This window comes from Molossus molossus, unplaced genomic scaffold, assembly GCF_014108415.1.
Source record: "Molossus molossus isolate mMolMol1 unplaced genomic scaffold, mMolMol1.p scaffold_m16_p_17, whole genome shotgun sequence".
NCBI lineage: Eukaryota > Metazoa > Chordata > Mammalia > Chiroptera > Molossidae > Molossus > Molossus molossus.
Genome location: NW_023425352.1, coordinates 68,392,160 through 68,414,336, shown reverse-complemented (window position 1 = coordinate 68,414,336; position 22,177 = coordinate 68,392,160). Strand labels below are relative to the sequence as shown.

Here is a 22,177-nt window from a genome sequence, read left to right as displayed (position 1 = left end):
ATTTACGTATCATTTTGGTCTTCTCCAAAACATAAAAGACATTTTATGTAATTTTAATTCTCCAATTACATAAGGGAAGATTTTTTTCTTATTGTTCAAGCTGAATACTATGGATTTGAGTTAGCTTTGGTTACATTTTAACAACCGATCCCTATAAGAGACATTAAGTAATATGAACAATTAGAATTTTAAGAGACATGATTAACAGCAAGAATAAAGAACTTTCTGCATTAAGGCAAACTATATATTTCAAATTCCTTATGCAAAGCCACGAGGAAAGATTCAGTAAGCGTGTTGCTAAAATCAGGGTGCTTATCATCAAGTACATACGATTACCTATCTAGAAATCTCGCATGTGAAGGGGTCATACCTGCTTGCAAGCAAGGGTGATGGCAGCATTTGGATTTCGGATTTTGTGACCTTCATCCAAGATCACATAGTGCCAGTCATGCCTGCTGATATCATCTTGCATCAGTCGAATGTAGGAGTAAGAAGTGATCAAAATTCCATGACAATGAGCAATATCTCGAATTAGTTTCTCCTAAAATTATGATAAAATGGAAAAGCTAGTTTTAAATAAGTTAAATAAACATCACTCTTAAAACGACAATCAGGCAATCATGATGTGATCCAAAGTACATTATAAATATGTATACAAACATAATACATACAACTGTAATTGTACATTATCCGCAATGGGAGGTCCCTGCATGTTTCATTTACCTGTAACTAGAAACACGAATATATCCACAATTGGGGGGGGGGTGCAAAAGAAGACCACAAAAAGTTACAACATACAAACACTTACTCAACTTTTATTTTTCCGAAACATCATTTGCGTCAATCCATTAAACTTAAAACGAGGTCGATGACAAGTGATTTATTTTAATATAACAGTAAGAAAATAAGAGAAAAGCCAAGGCGACAAGAAAAACAACTCCAGGAGCTCAAACAATTTATAACATGAATTCCAGGACGACAGAGTAGAAAGGATATAAAAGTAATCATTCGTATAAAATGGTGAAGGCATGGGGGGGGGCAGGGGCTGGGAGGAGGGGGAAAAAGGGAGGGAGGTTGGGGGGCATCTGTAATACTGTCAACAATAAAAACAAACAAACAAAACAACGGTAGATCCGTGGCCAGTTTGGCTCAATGGTTAGAGCGCCCGCCTGCGGACCACAGGGTCGCGGGTCTGATTCGGGTCAAGGGCTCGGACCTCAGCTGCGGTTTGGTTCCCGGCCCTGGTCGGGGTCGTGCAGGAGGCAGCCAGTCAATGTCTGTCTCTCACACCGATGTTTCTCTCTCTCCCCCCTCCCTCCTTCCTACTCTGAAAAATCAATGGAAAAGGGTCTTCAGGTGAGGACTAAAAAATAATAATAATAATTCAGAAATGGTAGAGGAAATTCTGGGGAGACTGGCGTCTACGAGCAAACATCTGAGTGCCAGGCGGACGCTGAAGAGACTAGACCGAGGCCGGTGCCTACTAGCTGTCTGAATTCCAAAATAAAGAAAAGTAACAGAAAACACTGTTGTTCTAGTGAAAACAAGAAAAGATTCCCTTCAGAGAAAACACTCTACCTGTGTTGAACATCTTTAACGCAACATTAAAAATCTCAGAAAACAGGAACATTCCCCGTAAAGCCAGGGGAAAGCAGTGACCTGGACTCCGCGTCGATCGAAGGACAGCCATGCTCGAGAGGACAGACAGACTGCACCTCTGACGGCGAGGACAGAACACAAAGCAGTGACCTGGACTCCGCGTCGGTCCGAAGGACAGCCATACTCGAGAGGACAGACAGACTGCACCTCTGACGGCGAGGACAGAACACAAAGCAGTGACCTGGACTCCGCGTCGGTCCGAAGGACAGCCATGCTCGAGAGGACAGACAGACTGCACCTCTGACGGCGAGGACAGAACACAAGGCAGTGACCTGGACTCCGCGTCGATCGAAGGACAGCCATACTCGAGAGGACAGACAGACTGCACCTCTGACGGCGAGGACAGAACACAAGGCAGTGACCTGGACTCCGCGTCGATCGAAGGACAGCCATACTCGAGAGGACAGACAGACTGCACCTCTGACGGCGAGGACAGAACACAAGGCAGTGACCTGGACTCCGCGTCGATCGAAGGACAGCCATATTCGAGAGGACAGACAGACTGCACCTCTGACGGCGAGGACAGAACACAAGGCAGCGAGAGATGGGCTCGACAGCCGGCGACACGCGGCCCGCGCAGGGCCCAGCCGCTGAGAGCACACGTGCAGCGGCCAGCAGGCCTCCCGGACGAGGGTGCTCAAGGCGGTGCTCAAGGCGACTCGGAGGGACGGGGATGAGGAGACTGGGGCTCAGACACAAACACTGTGTCGGGCCACAAAGCTGACAAGGTAGAGCAGGGTCTGAGTGCAGAAAGGAGGCCACTCTAAAGCTGGCACTGACTCGGTACTATGCGCACCGCCTCTCACTTTACTATAGAGAAAAATAATTCAAGGAAAAAATTACATGTATCTAGTTCTTAAACTGAATTATTAAAACAATTAAGAATATATTTAAAACACTTTTAAATACTAATGAAACTGTTAAAAAAGGATCTAAAATATAAAAAGGGATATATTTTCAAGTGTCATTATAGTTCCAGTTTAGTTTAACAAAACCCAGAGTGAGAACCAGGGAAAATAAAAGTGTACTAAAAATCTCACCCCGTCCAAGGGTGGAACAGGGCACAGGTAACAGTTTCATTCTTAACCACAAAAGAAAAATAGGCAGAAACACACTTGTAAACCATTTATGTCCACTTCTTATTCACAGTTGCTCTCTGGCGTAAATATGAAAAAAGAATCAGATCACAGAGCTAGCAAACCACGTGGGGGAAGAAAGACCGGAGCACGCAGGGGTCGCACGTGACGGCGGGCGCGAGCCGTCCATGGGGCGAGCAGCCACCTCCTGGCCGCGTGAGACCCACTGGCCGGCTCTGAACGCTGGGACGACGGGGATCAGCAAAGACTCGCCAAGGAAATGCACACCAAACCAGGACAGGGTAAGAAATAAAATATCAGACAAAAAGAAACGAACAAAAAAACGAGGGATTTTATATTTAAAGAAGACAACATAGAGAAGGGCCGCCAACCTTTCCCTACCAAAATCGCACTGCAAGACACAAGAGCAAAGCCCCCGGCGCTACAATGACAGAGGGCACACCCACGGCCTCTCCGAGTGTGACAGATCAGAAGAGAGAACTGGAGAGAACAAGCTTAGAAAACACGAGGCTCTGAGGACCACGCTCCCTGACGAGCTGCGCAGGGCGCTGCAGCCCGGAGCTGTCCTGCCCCCTCCGCGGACAGGCTGCAATCACCCTCGGTCGGGTCATCTGCCAAAACAGGAAAATGAGGCTTAACAAGATAAAAACAAAATTAGTAAATTTTAAAGAAAAAAACCTGGCAGAAATGATAAAGCGAACAACAGAACAATTCTTTGAAAAGGTCAGACACACCTGTGACGTCAGCTCAGCCACCACGCGAGGCACAGCCTGAGAACTGCGAGGAGTCACCCGGCTGCAGGGGCACAAGGCCCCGTGCAGCCCGACGCAGAAACCCGCGCATCTGGCAGAAGGCCACTGCGAAAAAATAAACCACGAAACGGACCCAAGAAAAGCGAGACAGCCCAACCGGACCAGTACCGAAGAACTTGGAAAAGATTCATGCTCCTCGTACCTAAGCCTGCCACACCCAAAGGGTTTCGCGGGTGGACTAGGAATTGATTCTGTTATTTAAACTGTTCTAAAATATAAAGAAGATAGAACACATTCCAAATCATTATAAAGCTAGCAAAATGCTGTTTTCAAAACTGACAGACCTAACACATTAAAGATCCATTGCTTTATAAATGAAAACTGGCAAGACTTACAGGACTGGACGCATGTGAACGTCAGGTCCCCGCTACAACAGCTCACGCAGCACAACCACAGTGCTGTGCAGGACGCGTGCTCATGTGCCGTCACACGCCAGCGCCGAGCCTGGCACTGCTGCAGGGGACTGACACCGGTGTCTGTCACAGGTTCGACAGGTGAGAGCGTGAACACGACGCTGCTGTTTTGCCATCCTCCTGGTCAGTGTTCAGTGCCTGCACAGCACCACACCGAAGGCTACGGAACCAACCACGCCCTGCTCCCTGCCTCAGATGGGTGCAGTCCCCCCCAGGGCCCGCGCTGCGTCGGGGGGCAGCCTGCTGTCCAGAGGTACTGCTCTACTTCGAGCACCGCCCCTCCCGTCCCAGAGCTTCTCGGAGCAGTGGTGACTTCAGCACTTCCTCCAAAGGTAAATTTTCCATGGAGAGTCTGGCTGCTGGAAGTCACGCAGGTCGGGCACGAGACAGACAATAGCAAACGGAAACTGGAATGTTCCAGGCCCCACTGTACTCCAGGCACAAAGTCTTGTGTGCACAGAGAGAAAAGGCAGGTGAAAACAACTGTAACTGGGGTCTAAATACAGCAGAAGTTAATGACCTCTCTCATTATAACATCTCCACGGGGTCACTGCCAAACCCTGCAATGTAGACTCTCAGTTCCTGACCGCCGGGTCAGAACCCCCACGCTCGTGCCACTGACCCCAAGGACTGCCACCCGGAACTCAGTTCTGGACATCACGTCACCACGTGACACCAAGGAGCCTCCAGGCCTCTCAAATATAGACCCCTGGAACCAAGGCTGACTGCTTTTGTGTTTAAGGATTAAAGTTTATTTTCTAAATTCTGTAATGTTAGCTAAAGATGTATAATGATGAATAAGAATTAAGAAGACACTTATATAAAAAGAATAAGAAAAATTTGGAAATGACCCCACTGAAAAGATGACCTCCGCATACTCAACAGATACTGGCAAAGACCCTCTGACTATCCGCTTTCACCCGATTCCATCACAGAACTCTGTGACTGCTTGGACTGGAGTTTCAATAATGGTGAATTGTTGAATATTATGGACGTCTCTATCCAAATACTTAAGACAAATTATCTCGGGCGGTTTCAAATTAAAAGCTTGTAAAATATGTAACCTCTCTCCTAGTTTTTGCAATTAATAGGGTACATCTGCAATTAGCCTGACTTACTGAATGCAGTGCCGCTGTCATTAAGAGATGTCCGCGCGAGTGCCGCTGTTACTGCGGAGGCTCAGGAGACCAATCGCTCCTGGAGGGCAGACAGTGGCCGGGTGGAAACAAGAGCCATAAATCACACTGTCAGGCAGGGGGGGCGGGGGGGAGCACAGGCACATGAAGGCCATTCACGGCAAACACCGCGTGGCAGCTTCCCAGGCAGGATTTACTGCACCTGTAATTAATTAAAATTTCCTTCAAGCTAAATCTTTAATAAACAAGGATTTGTGCTGACAATGAAGAAAAAAGGGCTCCAGCAACATAATTTTACAACATACCTCACAAACCAAGCATAGCATCTATCATTTCTTGTATCAGGTGAATATACCGTCTCCAAAGTTAACAGGAGTTACATCACTTTGCGTAATAACAACTTGTGTACTTGGAATGGGTCTGAAATATTTAGGATGCTTGAGGGACCGTGTGGCCCGTCTCTTTTATTTGTTACATTTTCACTCCCTTCCAGCTTCTTAAAAAGCCACGTCTCTTTACTCCAGTGTTGCAGAAAACAGGACTCTCCCAGAACTGACGGCCAGTTTTATCAGATACCCATGTTTTTGTGTAGTTTGTTCTCTAATCACACCTTGTAGTACACAAAAAGAATTTTAAATTATATTTCACTGTTTTCATTTGAGGCCAAATGTCTGGACATGAGAAAAGAAAGTCTATGCATAAATGACCATGAACATTTTTTATGTATTTATATGGAATCAATCAGAAATGCAGAGCATTTTTTTCTTTCTCCACAAGTGAGATAGAGGCCTACACTATTTTTTGTTTCCAATAGTAAAAAGTCCCTGAGTAAATGTAAGCTTTTCATGCACACAGAGTAACACAACGAATCCTCACAAAAGTACTAAAAAAAAATCCCATTCCATAATCCCATGGTTAGCTCATAGAAGCGGACCTGCTCAAGGTCACAAAAGCTATAAAATGGCAGATCCAAGATTCCAACCCTGGTCCAGTCATCACAAATCTACGCTTTACACCTTTCCGCCACTGTATGTCTCACTCTTAAGCGTCTAACTGCCATGAAATGATCAAAATGAGACAAAGCCCTGAACTGTCTAAAGCGTTCCCCAGAATTACTATATCCCACACAGAAGAATAAGCTGGGACACACGGAAAGCGACAACTGCTTCAGAACACAGGCAAGGAACTTCTCATTACACACCTTCCAACAAACTGAAGAAAGGGTCCTCGATAAGTAAATACACTTGACAGCAGAGTTCAAGATGCTGTGTCACTCACCCACTGTGAGTTACGGCCTAAGTATCACAAAACTGCCTTCTGTTATCTTTTCAGGTATTTCCTACCCCAACAAAATGGTTAGCTTTTCAAGGTCAATTAAAAACAACCTACCCATTTTTGGGAGCCCTAACAGCATCAAAAACCTGGACATCATGTTTATAATTATTCAACAAATAAATACTAATTGACTTACATATTAAGTTTCTCTATGTTAGAAAAAAATGATCACAAAACATAATGAGAAAGGGAAAATCTTTGATTCCTATTAAGTAGATTTCAACTGATCACTGAAGGAGATTCAAAAGACTAAAAATGTCTTTATCTGGTTGAATCGTTTGATTGAAAATATTAACCACATATTTTTTTTTGCATGGTTGCTGGGTGTTTATTTGATAATTCTCAATTATGCTGTCAAAGATAATATTAGCAAAGATAATATAAGATAAAATGGTGAGAGAGGTAGGAAGCTAAAAGGCTATTTAGGGAAGAAGAAGAATAAATGCACCCCATTTAGAATTATTTATTTAATATGTTCTCTAAATGCAAAAATTTCAAAATTTTATGTCATACCAACTACAACAAACCATTGCAAAAATAAAGATAATCTGTTTGAATTATAAACAGAATAACTCTGGCATCATCACTCTTCCAAGTACTTTTAAAGAGAAATTCTCTTCTCTCCCCTACTCTCCCAGCACCGAATGCCCGCCCCTCTGCCAGAGAGCACACGGCTACATGCAGACAGGGCAGCTGGGGCAGAAAGCGCTCCCCCGTGGAGAAGAGGGATCTTAGCCAAATGGAGGAAAAGGAGGTCAGACAATAGATGCCGGGTTAGAAGCCAGACAGGCATTAACAAAGTATTTGAAATATTATTAATAAACGAACTCTATTGAATTGAACATACCTATAAGCCAACAGGTATGCACAGGGCGGCAAAGATCTGTGCACACTCGTGTAAAGGATAGAGCAGAGGGATCGAAGACCACCTGGATGCTGGAGTCCAGAAGCCAGAGTTCTGATCTTGGAAGTGTTACTAACAAGGCCTGGGCCAGGAATTAACACATTTTTGATGTGTCATCATCACAAATAGCAAAATATTAGCATTCATAATAAATAATAAACTGTGTTTCTAAGTCGAGAGCATGATTCAAAAGATGCAAGAAAACATCATTTTGATCTTTCACTTGACAGATTACATCTTTAGAGATCTGAGCTATTTTGCAATAGAAAGGAATAGGAGAAAGAGTTAAGGGTCAGAGTAAAAATACAAGTCTACTGTTTTTCCTCAAAAACAAGTAAGAAACTTCAAGTTAAAGTCCTTGGTGAGCAGTAAAGCACTGAAAAAGTTGTGAACAAGCGTACGTATGCGTGTCTGTGTGTGCAAACAGCCTCGGAGGTGGGACCGCTGTGGACAGAGGGAAATGTCTCTTCGCAAGGTTTCGCCCTCTGAACAAGTGAAGGAAGGAAGCATTACCAAGAAACACTGACCAATGTCCATTCTACTTCCACTCATGAGTCCATGCATTTCGCCTACATGAAGGTGGTTCTCCAGGTTATAACTCCGAGGAAATGCAGGTGAGACATGATCCTGGTGAAGGTGTGAAATACATGCACTTTACTAGCCCAAAGAAAAGCATAAAGATGAATAGATTAAAAAAACTGCCTTTTAAAGATGAGTATCAACTAATGAATCCTTGCACAGAATTTTGCGATACAAAACACTGAGATATCAAAAGACAATGAAAGTGAAAAAAGGAACAAAAATGATTACAAGAGCGATGACAGGAAGGTTACGATTTATTTTGACTAGAAAAACAATCTAAACTGGTATTTCCATGCTGCTAAAAATCGCTTTTTTTTTTATCACAGTGTTATATTGTAACTCAGTTTGTTTTCAATTTATCATTTAAAATTCAAAGCAAAGTCAGTTGATTTTAATAAAAGCTAGTGTAAGCAAGATTCCATCTCATCGAACCTGAGCTACCAAACCAGGGACGTTACTGATCCACTTCTACCCAAAGTTCTGCTCATTCATAATCACAAACAAGATGGGAATTGGGAAGACCAGAGGACTGGGAAACAACAGACACTGGGGTCCGGGGCTTGCTCAGCAAGGCCAACAGTCACCAGCTGGTCCATGGGGCACAAGGAGCTCACTCAAGAGCTCCAAAGGCTCAGGAAAGAAAGAACTAAATAAACGGCCCCTTCTTGTCAATAAAACAACCTGCAAACCCAACAGTGAAAATATGTGATTATTCAGCAAATGCTCATAGAGCACTTGGGATACAAAACGAGGAACACACAGTCCCTCTTCTACAGAGCTTACAGTCTAGATGGTGAGACAGATGAGGATAAAAAAGGCATAACACAGGCCTGGCTGCATTGCTCAATGGTCAGAGCATCGGCCCTCGCACTGAAGGGTCATGGGTTCTATTCCTGGTCAAGGGCACATACTTGGGTTGCATGTTCTATCCTCAGCTCTGGTTGGGGTGCATTGATATATCTCTCTCACATCAGTCTCTTTCTCTCTCTCTCTCTCTCTCCCCCGTTCTCCCTAACAACAACAACAACAAAAATTTAAAAATATCCTCAGGTGATGATTCAACAACAACAGAACACAACATACCTATACACCCATAGGAGCACACATAAACCTCCTTTTAGATGATGTGGCTAAAACTCTGAATAAGTGAGGAAATACTACCAAAATACAGTGATTAGAGTTATATGATGATCAAGGATTCAGAGAACAAAAAACAACTTAATTAAAAAGCAACAATGCAAACTGTAAAATTCTCAAAACGGCAGGTTGTTCTTTTGTTAGTTAAAAACATGTTTTAAAAGCATATTAACAAATGCATTTACCAATTAAAAGTAAAAATGACATTTTGTACTCATCTTCCTAAACTGCCAGAGGCTGCTAATGCCCCCACCCGCCAGAGGGTGCTCCGGGGCCGACGCAGCCCCCAGTGTGCTCGGCTGAGTGCCGCCCCGCCGCCTCCATGGCAGCAAACATGTCTCAGCACCACTAGGAACTAGAACACTAAGCCTACATACATGATTGTTTTCAAAATACAGAGCTCTAAATCAAATCAGTAACAGTTTAACTGCATGAAGGGAAACATACATCTGAGATATACACAGATCAAAGAAAAAGAAGTATGAAAAATGAAGGGCTTTAAGAAGAAACGAACACAAAGGCTGGAAGACGTTACCTTTCTGTGGGCACAGGAGCCAGTTTCGTGTAGAATCGCCACTCTGAATGGAGGCCACCACGTGTGAAATTCCTTCACCCACTGATGCATCACTGTCGTTGGGCAGACAATGATGGTCGGACCCAACCCCTCAAACCTGCACCGAAAATGTCCAAGAAGAAAATACAACCATAAATGACAGCACATAATCAACTGCCACAAAATTTAAAAAAAAACAAAACAATAAAACTTAACAGTTCAAAAAAGAAAATTCTAACGAAATTTATTGCTATTTTCTCTAAAGAAAAAGCTATTGAGGTTAAAACCAGTAAGTGAAATCTCTACAGTTCCATTCAATTGAATGCAAGGTTTACGAGAAAACACCAGCTAGGATATTAAAAGATAACATCTGAAGTAAACGAAAATCAAACAAAAATTATGTAATAAAAATACTTTTCTCTCCTCCTCTATTGCAGATTAGTGACGGTATTCTGCAAAGTATCTCTGAGTGAACATGAGCACCGTCCATGTGTTCGGCCCTTACTGTCACCCACAGAATCCCAGCCACGCTCAGGGCCCTGGGAAACAGGCGGGAAGGAATGCTCCGGTCGGAGGCTGGGACGCACGTGTGCAGGCGACATGACAACCAGGGGACAGTGATGCCCAGACAAGAGTGTCCTGAGGGCAGCAGCCTGCTCTCCTAAACGTCCCTCCGCCCGCACTGCCGCATCCCTCACGCTGCAGAAACTGGGCCTGTTTCTCCTGCTTACTTCCTGTTTCTACTTAAACACACACAGAGGAGAGAAGGGCTGAATGAACCACACCAGCCCTTCATACGGCACATGCCCGTGGTTAGGAGCTGCCTGGTCTGAACCCCAGCTCATACACACCAGCTCTGTGATCTCGGGCACGTTAGTTAATGTCTCTGAACCTCAGTTTCTCATCCTAAAGTAGAAATAGTAATAGTACTGGTTATATAGGGTCATATAAAGATTAAATCTGTCAATATCTGTAAAGTGCTTCCTATAGTACCATACAATAAATACTATAAGTGCTTGCTAAGTAAGATGAAATATCAAGTAACCATTAATATTTTTTTGAAGAATATTTAAAAACCTGGAAAGAGGCTCAGAATAAGTCTTAAAAAACAAAATTAGCCCTGGCCGATGTGGCTCCGTGGTTAGAGCATCAGCCTGTGCACCAAAGGGTCATGGTTTCCATTTCTGGTCAAGGGCACATACCTGGGTTGCAGGTTCATCCTGCATGTGGGAGGCAACCAATCGATGTCTCTCTCTCTCTCTCTCTCTCTCTCTGTCTCCCTCCCTTCCACTCTCACTAAAAATCAATGAAAAAAATATCCTCAGGTGAAGATTAACAACAAAAATTTATTTATGGAATCACCCCGATCCACTTGCACCCAGGAAGCCGAGAGACTGGCCACGACCACTGTGCCAACACGCCCTTGTCCAGCTCTGCCAGGAACGCACCCCCGCTGCCCGGCTACCTGAAGAGGGGAGAGGCAGGACCAGGCCCCACAGGCTGCCCGCGCTCCATCCCCGCAGGCTCGCAGTCTCGAAGGGGCCTGGGGAGACTCCGCACCTGTGCAGAGAAGGGCTGACAAGTCCCCCTCAGCTGCAGTTTCACTTTCCACACTCAGTCCAAAGTATTAAATGGAAAATTCCAGAAATAAACAATTCATCATTTTAAAATTGCACCCTGTTCTGAGTAATGTAATAAACCAGACAGTCCAGCTTCATCTAAGCATCGTCCCTGTCAAGTGTATCGCGCTGTCTACACTCCCCACCACTGGTCACCTAGCAGCAGCCTGGGTTACCAGAGCGATGGTCGTGGCACCGCAACTCGTGTCCCCGTAACCCTGACAGTAGCCTCACGCTGTGTCACAACGCCTATGCCACTCACCTCATTCCACCTCATCACGTACACACGGTGTGTCCCACATCATCACGAGAGAAAGGAACAGTACAACATTCTGAGTGAGGGGCCACCTGCACACAACTGTTATTCCAGTATGCTGCTACAATTATTCTATGTTATTAGTTGTTAATTGCTTACTGTACCTAATTTATACATTAAACGTTATCATAGGTATGTGTGCATAGGAAAAACAGCATATATGGGTTGGGTGCTATTCCAGGTTCACATGTACACTGGGGGACTTGGAATACACCCCGTGGACAAGGAGCTGCGGCACCGTCTCGGGCACAGTCTCCTGCTGCACTGCACAAGGAGACGGCCCAACGGCCACGGGGCAGGTCTCGGGCACAGTCTCCTGCTGCACTGCACAAGGAGACGGCCCAATGGCCACGGGGCAGGTCTCGCGCACAGTCTCCTGCTGCACTGCACAAGGAGACGGCCCAATGGCCACGGGGCAGGTCTCGCGCACAGTCTCCTGCTGCACTGCACAAGGAGACGGCCCAATGGCCACGGGGCAGGTCGGCTACCAGGCAAGATCTTGTGCCCACGAGGAGAACTGGCCTCGGGAGAAGATGTGAGTGCCGGGTCCCTGACGACTTCCCTGACCTACTGATCAGGCTTCACTGCAGCCCACTCCCATAGGTTTCTAGGTCTAGACACACACCATGAATTCAACTCAATCTGAGACCAAGTTTTATTTACTTACAGTCAAAATGTCCTGATGCCTGTACACCACAGGTACCTGACTGAGTCTACACCATCCTGTCCTCTCGCCCTGTTACATTGGAACGGTGTCCCCTCTCTGGGTCTGAGTCCAGTCCTCTGCCTGGCTGTGAGCCCATGTGCCACCACAGCACACTCCCAATGCTGTGGCTGCCCAGTCTGCAGTCCTGCAGGGAGCTGGGTACAGCAAGTGCTTAAGTGAGTATTAAGCAAGTCGTGCTGCAGGGATCTCTTAGCTCTAGATTCACGCGGCTCATGCTGTCTGAGGACTCTGCCCAGCCCCACAGCCTACCTCCCCCTTATTCTGGAGCAGTCCCAGCAGTTTTCAAACTGTCCTTCTCCCCATCCACGTTTCTGCCCAACATGGTGTCAACGATCTCAAGTTAGACACACGCTGCACATCTTCCCCATGTGATCTCACTCTTTCTGAGTCTCACTGTTCCCTCTGCACTGACACCGCCAAATCCAGGACTGCAGCCCGGATCTCCCTGAACGTCGAAGTACTGCGTGCTCAGATGTCTAACTGAGCTGTGTCTCCACGCAGAGGCCCCACAGCATCCTCCCCACGCCTGGTCCACAGGAAACGACCGCCACATGTCCTCCGGGTGCCCACCCAAGAAACCCAGCCTCCTCCTTGGTCGGGCCTCCTGTTCTCCACCACATCGAGCCTACAGAGTTCACGTCGCATCTGGCTCCCAAATCCCTCTCAAAGCCAACCTGTCTCTCCATCTACACTACTGATACTCAGTCCTGGCCACTATCAACTCCTACTGAGTACTGGCATGATCATTCTGAAAAAGCAAACTCTGAATGCTTCGACCCTTTGCTTAAAAAAGCCTTCTAATGCTTGCCTGTTGTTCTGGGGGCAGTCTCGCCACCTCTCGGGCCTAGGAGACCACAGGATCTGAGCAGGCCCAGCTCGCCGCCTCACCTGGCCCTGCCCCGCCCAGCACGCAGAGGCAGGACTCCGCCCGCCAGCTGGCTCGGGTCCGCAGGGAGCACGCCCGGCCTCTCACCCCCTGCTGTCCCTTCCCGCCCTTTCATCTAGCCTCTGTCTCTCCGTCCTTCAGACCCAGGCTTCTTCCAGGGCATCTCCCCGTCCCTTCGGCTCAGGACCCCTCCGCGGTGCGGCCACACGGCTGCGACCCTGCGCGGCCGTCACCCGCCCTCCCTCGTGTGCCTGCCGCTGGACGGCAGAGCACCTGCCTTCAAGTGGTCTCAGTGCCGGCATCACAGGAGGTGATTCATGAACACGGGCTTTACTAAATGAAAACATTTTTCAAAGGCTGGAAGAAAATATATTGAAATGTTAAAAGAAATCATTTCTGGGTTGGAAGATCCTGGGTGATTTTTATTTTCTTGCTACAGTTCAGTAAATGATACCCAAACTTAAAAAAAGATATAAATTAGAGTAAGTCACACAGTGCTTGAAATATTAAAAACAATCTTCTGCAAAACTAAAAAATACCTGTAGTTCTACAGAAAACCAGCCTAACTAAACAAGGCTCACTCCCACCCTCCAGCAGGGCAGTGTCCCCCTGCCTCCACGGCCCTCCAGCCTCCAGCTCGTCACTGCCTGGTCCTCTGCTCCACGAAGGGTGGGGCTACAGAAAACCAGCCCTAACTAAACAAGGCTCACTCTCACCCTCCAGCGGGGCGGTGTCCCCCTGCCTCCACGGCCCTCCAGCCTCCAGCTCGTCACTGCCTGGTCCTCTGCTCCACGAAGGGTGGGGCTACAGAAAACCAGCCCTAACTAAACAAGGCTCACTCTCACCCTCCAGCGGGGCGGTGTCCCCCTGCCTCCACAGCCCTCCGGCCTCCAGCTCGTCACTGCCTGGTCCTCTGCTCCACGAAGGGTGGGGCTACAGAAGCCACAGGCTGCAGCAGACCCCGACCCTTCCTGCAGAGTTCCCCCAAATTTCTCGGCTTCTCACCAAGACGGGTTCCGTGCAGGCTCCCCGGGAGAGTGTGACTGGGCCCTGGGCCCTTCCAACAACAGTCCTTCCTAAAAGCCTTCAGTGCACCAGCTTACATCCTCCAAGGAGATCAGAGAAGTTATCATCAATGTGTACTTAGCAGGGATTAGGAAACAACCAATCAAAACCTGTCAAAAATAGTTAAAAACAAACTCACTTTCTATTAAGCATAAACACACAATATACTTTTTTAAGGTTCTTCATAATTTTTTCTCTTTCTGCAAAGTGCTACAATATTGACTCACATTTTGTCACTTAAAGCCAATGTTTTATTCTGGCTTACCATCTATCTGGCATTATTACGCCCTTTAATTCCTGCCATTCTCCCTTTATCAGAAGGACGTGGAAGTTTTTAGGCCAAGTGGACGTCTAGGAGCAATAATACCTACTTGTTCCCGAGCCACAGACAGGCACCCCAATCCATTCAGTCACATCTCTGAACCACCTTGGCAGCCTCAGTACTGGTGAGGTAACCATTAGAACTAGCTGAATGTACCAGCGTGATCAGCATCAATTACCAAGCTGCTACACTTCCTTTCATCTTTACCATCGATCACCTAACAAATGTAGGACAAGCCAATAGTGCCAGCGTCGAGTATTTCAACCCGCAGGATGGAAATCTGCTAGAACTTACCAGAAATTACAAAGTAAAATATTTGCCTTTGAAAGTTTATTAACTTTTTTAGGCCATTTATTTGTCATTAGAAATTTACTAAATGATATACAAAACTTTAAGCTATTAATTGAGGTTTGAAAGATAAATACTTTATTTCCTCTCTGTCACATCTGAGGGGTGTCTAGCATCATATGAATGGCCAAGTGAAAATAAGACAGTATGTACATTATGAACTGGGAACACTGCAGCCAACACAGGCTTTTATTAAGCACATGCAATATGCTTCTCCTTCTTAAAAACAAATAGACATACAAAACACGTTAAAAAACAACAAAAACCCTTCCTTTACCACAGTCTCTTCTTGGTAGCCCAGATTCACACTTTCAATGACCATGGGCCTTGCAAACTCAGAGAGATCATCTCGGGTCGCAGCCCCAAAGGCGCGGCTTGTAGCCGTTCAGGGGAAACTCGCGCAGCAAGGAGACAAGGGCCGCTCCAGCACCTCGCAGCTCGCTGCACCCGACCTGCCCCCGCTGCTCGCTGCCCTTCCTTCAGGACGCAGCAGGGAGGACGGGCGCACAGCTGGCGCACAGCTCGCGCTGGCACGAGGTGGGCCCGGTGCACCCTATTGCGGAGCCCAGTTGTGCTGAGGATACAGCACCACAGTCTGGGAAGCCGCGGGACCAACACGATGTCAGTGAAGGCGACCGGAGCTGCGGTCCGACGCGCACACTACTTCATTATGGAAAAGAGGATTCGAGCATCGAGAGCGAACTGATGACAGCTGTTCTCATTATTAGCCCTGACTTTACTCCTAGTAAAGTCACTACTCGAGAGAGCATGTTTTAAGTTTTAGATCAAAACTCCACTGCAGGGATGACTTGAGGTTTCCTGGGCCCAGAGTACCAGATTGTACCGTTTCACGAGAACAGGAAAGGAAGCGAAGAAAAGGCATGGGAAACAAGAAAACCCCAGAAATCATTCAAGGAAGGAAAGACAGTCCTAGAAAACATCTGGGGTAGCTCAGGGCATTCTAGTTATCCAAAACAAAACAAAACAAAACCAAACAAGCAAAACACCCAAGGAGAGTTACAGAGCCCAGCCCACCTAAAAGGTCATTCAGAACAGAGAAAGCATTCTCACAAATGCTAACTGAATGGCAACCACAGAAAACATTAGCTGCGCATTTTCCACTCTGACCCCCTTGCCACCCAGCTGTCTTCACTCGTTTGCAGACAAAATGTAACAGAATTCTAATATCTGAAAAAAAACATCTGCTTCAATGCAACTTCCTTGTAATAACAACAAAATATTCAGTATTTTAAAATTTCCAAATGTTTATTCCCTTTCCCACATTTATATATTTCTAAAACATTCTAAAACTTCTAACACTCCTCATGAGAAGTGCTGATCTGCTGAATCAATGAGAGAGTACAGGACACAAACGAAGCACTAAACGGAGATTAAAAGTCCAGTCCTCACTCAGCAGTCCACAGTGTGCATTTGCTCTCTACGAAACACCTGTCTGCCCAGACCGGCTGCGCAGCTCGGGGCTCCCGGCGGCCGCTGGTTCAGGCACGCTGCGGCCGTCTCGGCGGTGCCTCCAAAGCATGTGCAGAGCGTGCTTAGGGCTCCACAACATAACCGCCCAGTGACTACTTCACATTTACTCCTTGGACAAACCTACTGAAATCTAAAAAGCTCTCAGATTAACTGGGTTCAAGATTAAATAACCCACATAATTTACCTAGCATTATTCTTACCAATACTGGATTACATAAAGCAAATTTACAGCTTAAATATGGAAACAGTCACTGCACTGATTTTAAGATAAAGTATTTCAGTCCTACCATACAAAACTAACAGTTTAAAGTGCTTATTCTTTCAGAAATACTAAAGCTTTAATAGTTTATTTAAATTCCTAGAGAGAATAAAAACTAAAAGCTAAACATAGTTTTCTATCATTTTAGCATTTCAGAGAGTCCACCACTTAGGCTTTGGCCTTAGAATGTATATAAAATCCTTCGAGACTTGGAGGGGGGTAGAAAGCACAGTGAGCAGACAAGTCACTTCATTTGAAAGTCACAGCCTATAAGCGCCCTCGTGCATAACAGTTATAAAAGGGATTTGGGAGAATGCTTCTCCAAAGCTCCAGCTTGCCCCACGAGCAGACTTTGCACTTACTGTAATGCTCACCTGGGCTCCTGCCAAAACAAATATTTTAATATAAAATTTAATAAATGGAACTAAAAGTATTATGTCTCATTTAAAATTCCATATCGTGTAAACTATTGATATTAACATAATTGAGTTTGTAAACAATCCATTTGTAGAAGCTAACCTTAGACAACTGTATTGACCCGAACATCTAGTGGGGCTCATCTGCAAAATGAAGCCTCAATGCCTGGAATTCATTAAAAGTGTTACATGTTTAATTTCTCCTGCCCTACAGCTCCATTGTCTCGTAAAAATTTTCCTTTGATGTCCCCCACTAAAAGAATTAAAGGAATATTGTAATTGAAATGTCATCAATAATTCACAAGACCCTCCTCCACAGCAATACATCTGATAAAATATTAATTGAGCTCCACAGACTGACAGTCTGCAGAGGAGCACTTGCCTGTAATTTGAACCACGAGTTCTGATCTTGCTGTAGCTCAGACCTGCCAAGAAGGCAATTATCTGGATGGTCTTGCCCAATCCCATTTCATCTCCCAGAATTCCTCCTGCCTGCTGGCAGTGCAATTCCCACAGCCACCTAACACCTGTCTGCTGGTACCTACAACAACAAACACCAACAAGAAAAAGAAAATGGCAAATGGTGGATAAAACAGATCATAACAGAAAGTACTCATGAATTAATCATTTCGCTAAGTTCTAGTACCAGTCAGAGAAACATGCCGGATGTGTGTTTTACACGAGCATTATATTTATAAGGTCATACATTTTTGATTACCTAGGAATAATATCACAAATTTTTCTTTACAGAACGTTAACACATTTCTAATTAAACTGATAGATGGGGTAATTAGGGACTATTTTATTTCTTTTACAACATTAAAAATAGCTTGGTAAATAAGCATAAACCTATTACCTTTTATTCAGTATCTTTCTGGAAAAAATCTCAAATATTTTTAGTTTGTTAAGTTCCAATAATTTTTCTATTAAAAAAATGTATGAACAGCATCAAAACGCAGGGCAGAAAAGACCAATTTATAGTATATGTTGTTGAAAAGTCACTTCATAATCACATTACCTTTTTATAAGAAAAATTAAATTCAATTTTAAGGCCATAAACAAGTCTGAATAATAGGGCTCCTCACAAAATTAATACATAAGGGATGACTCTGTCACATTAGTAGCAGATGAAGAAGTTGTTTCAAAAGTCAACAGTATAAAAAAGCTTTTTAATATTTTAAAGCAGAACCTGGCGCAGGGACTTGTTCACAGATACAGAAACATTTAAGCTCTAAAAACTGGAAGTAAGGAGTATAGGTCAAAGAGAATAACACAGCCCCCACCACAATAACGGTGGAAAGGTTTGTATCTTCCTTTCCCAACGATATGTTTACTAAATTTCTAATCTAAAAAATGAAGTTTAAAAGGAATAATGCAAAAAGAATTTTTGAGAGTGAAACAAAGATTTAACATTATGGAACAGTATAAAGATTATATGCCAAGTTAAAAAAATCTGAAGCAAAAAACACCGAAGTTAAATGACAATGAAATCCAAAGGATTTTTTTCTCTCCAAGAAAAATACCAAGACTAATGAGCCTCCCACCTTAAAAGAAAATGATTTGTTGTTTTACTGTCCAAATGTTTACTATGTATTTGTTTGCTACATGGTATGTCTACCTAAAATCTCATTATGAACACAGTCCTTGTTGAACTAGTTTTACTTAATCTTATTCTCAGTAATTATGTCACAGTTAACTTTCCCCTAATATTTTGCAAATCAATTTCAAAAATTTGACTCCAGCTGTTCCCATTATTATCTATCATATAAGAAAAACTCTGAATGAGGATTTTGCTGCTTACTAAGTTTGCTAGTTATAATACACACTTTGACTATACACCCTGGAAAAAAAGGATTGAAAATCAAAACATAAAAAGTGCAGCATGAATAAAAGATCATTCAATTTGGGAAGAAGGACAAGCTCTACTAGAGCGTGGTGTGCAATCAGAGAATAACGGCACCGACTTGGGAGCGCAGAGCCTACTGCCAGGGGGGCAGCAGGCCAGGTGGTGGGGGTATTGCCTCAAAGCCACCCTGCAGGGAGATGGCAGCCCACGTCATAGTTAGAAAATGAAGGCACAGAGAGGTTAAGTAACTTGCCAAAGGTCACACTGTTAGGAAAAATGAGCAAGGCAGAACTAGAATCCAGAACCTCCGACTCCACTGTAGCAATAACCCTGCCGAGTGGTTCTCAAGGAAGGGTATTCGGCTCCCTAGGGGACATCTGACACTGCAGAGACATTTTTGATTGGTACAACTACCACTGCTATCTAGTGGTAGAAGTCAACATTCAACAATGCAAAGGAATAGTCCCTACAACAAGAATATTTTGAATTATTCTGCTCAGATCTAGAATAAACACTGGTTGTGAACTGGCTCTAATATACTAATCCGAGGCTTGGAAAAAGATGTATTCAAAAAACTCTCCAGAAAACCGATGTACAGTTCTAACTCCTCATTCATTGTTTCGCTTTCTGCAGTTTCAATTACTTGCAGTCAATTACAGTCCAAAAATATTAAAGGAGTAATTCCAGAAATAAACAATTCATAAGTTTTAAATCTGCAACCATTCTGGACAGCATAATGACATCTTGAATGTTCCCACTCTGTCCTGCCCAAGACATAAATCACTCCTCTGTCCAGCGGATCCACGCTGTACACGCTCCCTGCCCATTAACCACTTAGTGCTCTCTCAGTTATCACACCCACTGTTGAGATATCACAGTGCTTGTGTTCAAGTAGCCCGTATTCTACTGCATAATGGCCCCTAAGCACAAGAGAAGTGATGCTGGCAGCTCAGATCTGCACAGAGAAGTTTGGTACTATCCACGGTCTCAGGCTGCCATTGGAGGTCATTAGGGAAAGTTAAAGATTTACAAACTATTGTATAATAGTAAAGAAATTATTATACTCTGCTTCTCCCATGAGAATAAAACATTAAAAAAATAACCACAGATAATTGGTATATTTTGGCACTATCATACTAACCCAAGATTGCATTTACTAGTGTAGCTAAAAGTAAGGTCAAAAGAGTAGTTTGTCATTCGATTGCTAAATTATACAGATGAATGCATTTGCTGGGCAAACTTTCAAAACAGAATTTTGAAAGTTAAACACGATCTTGCAGAAAATAGCACTTAAATGGATAATTGTACCTTCTGACTCCCTTGTGTACAATACCCTGTTAATCTAATTCCACAGAGTGCAGTAAATACAGTAAAAATATATATCTACAGTTTAAAATTAAATTGGTCTACCTAAAATTTAATCATAAAAGAAAAATGGGAGACTATCAATCCTATTACTTTTTTTCATATCACAGAAGAAAAGGAACAGAAACATTTATGAAATATTTAAAATCCTGTTTTTGAGAGCTGAAAGACAAAAACTTTCCAGAAATGTGCAATTAAGATAAATTTTAAAAAAACAAGCAAATGTGCTTACATTAACTACAATAAAATTACCAGTCCATACACTGAATCATATATAATCTTAGTAAGCAAAGTTTGGTTGTATTAACTGTGAAATTTCTTTTGCTAGAAAATCTCAAATTTATTTTAAAAAATGTACATTCAATTTGAATCTTGAGGATATTTGCCAAATCGCTAAACATACAGAAGTATCCTGTCTTTGATAAATCAATTTAATCTGTAATTTGGGTATTCCTTTTGCTAGCACAACACTGATAATACTTGGCCTGTTACTCAATTAAGCAGTCGATTTAGAGAAGATGAAAAGAGTTGCCAATAAATGTCTTTATTTACCTTTCCACAGTTAATTTTCATTTGGGAAAAGCAATAAACAAAGTAGCCACCTCTCCAAGCAGTAAAATATCTACAAGAATTACTGGAGAGATTCAGATGTTAATTTATTTACAGTTCTTCTGTCCAGGTATGGAACCCCATCCAGACACTTCGCATCTTTAGGATTCAGCTTTCCTATATGTTTAGTGGGATAAAAAAACTCTCCCTGTTCTTGTTTTCTTCCCCACACTACAAGAAAAATTTAAATGATAAATAAAAGCTCTTTGAGATGAAATATAAAAAGCATGCTATTTTTAAATAAACATCCTCCAAAGCTTAAAGCATGGCTGACAGGAACTCTGAGGAAGAAGAAACAGAACTGCCCTAGAGAAAGAAGTCTGCATCCTGTACCCAACGACAACTCATGATACGAGAGAGAAGCTATTCAATGGTTTAACTTCCTGTGTGCATCTAAGAAGCCTTCCTAAAGTACCTTGTTAAGTAAGTCCCAAGAGTGATGAGACTGGGAATGTGCCTCAGTGTCTACATTCATCACGGCTCGCCCGGCCGTGCAGGCTGTCGGCAGGCATCTATCACACAGCAGCCGGTTTCGTAACGTGGGGAGCACTTCACACGTGAAACGTAGTCAGTTTCAAATAGCAACTTAATCCTGAAGGTGTGTGCCTATATCTTCTTTTCTGACATTAGAACATCTACATAAAATATTTAGATGCACATTTGATCAGCTCAAAAGTATTACACCCTTAGGTATAATATAGGGCACTCAGAAAATAATCTAAATAGCTTTTTTATTCCACATAGAACTAAAAAACCTTCCCAACATTGATTTTAATATACAATTCTTCTTAGTTAATTAATCTGATTCAAGAAATTAGAGGTTTGGTTCCTGAAAATAACTAAGAACAAAAAAATAACTCAATGTAGACGGCTTCTAAATGTGCTGCGTTTAGTCTGCTAAGACGGGTCCATATAGATTCATCAGTTTATAAACATACCCAATGCGCACTTTAGTCAATTTATTATCATCTAATTTTAATGAACAGCATGTGGCTAAAATTTCATTTGACAGTATCTGTATTTGCAACAAATTGCTGCAAATCCCTAAGGGCCCACAGGTAACTACTGTGGAATTCCTCAACTGCTCATCTGCACACAAGGGCTTGATGACAGGCATGAAGGGAAGAACACATGGCACATACTTAAAAAGCTTTTTGAACAGAAAACCCGGCACTTTAAAACCTTCGTCAAACTCGGCATCACTTTCCTCAGATTCATCTTCAAGCTTCAGATGCTTCTCCTTGTCCTGCAGTCTCTGTTTATTCCACCTCCTGTCACGG

The 22,177-nt window shown here is 43.7% G+C and overlaps 1 protein-coding gene across 2 annotated transcripts in view; it reads right to left on the bottom strand.

The window, feature by feature from the left end:
- Positions 1–22,177, bottom strand: part of ERCC6 (ERCC excision repair 6, chromatin remodeling factor) — an 80,308-nt gene that overhangs the window by 20,991 nt on the left and 37,140 nt on the right. For both annotated transcript variants that reach the window (XM_036265419.1, XM_036265420.1), the window contains 4 exons: positions 22,040–22,168; positions 17,460–17,618; positions 9,611–9,746; positions 371–541 (listed from right to left, as the gene is read on the bottom strand). In XM_036265419.1, the coding sequence (XP_036121312.1) occupies positions 371–541; positions 9,611–9,746; positions 17,460–17,618; positions 22,040–22,168 (595 nt within the window). The remainder of the gene's footprint in view (positions 1–370; positions 542–9,610; positions 9,747–17,459; positions 17,619–22,039; positions 22,169–22,177) is intronic.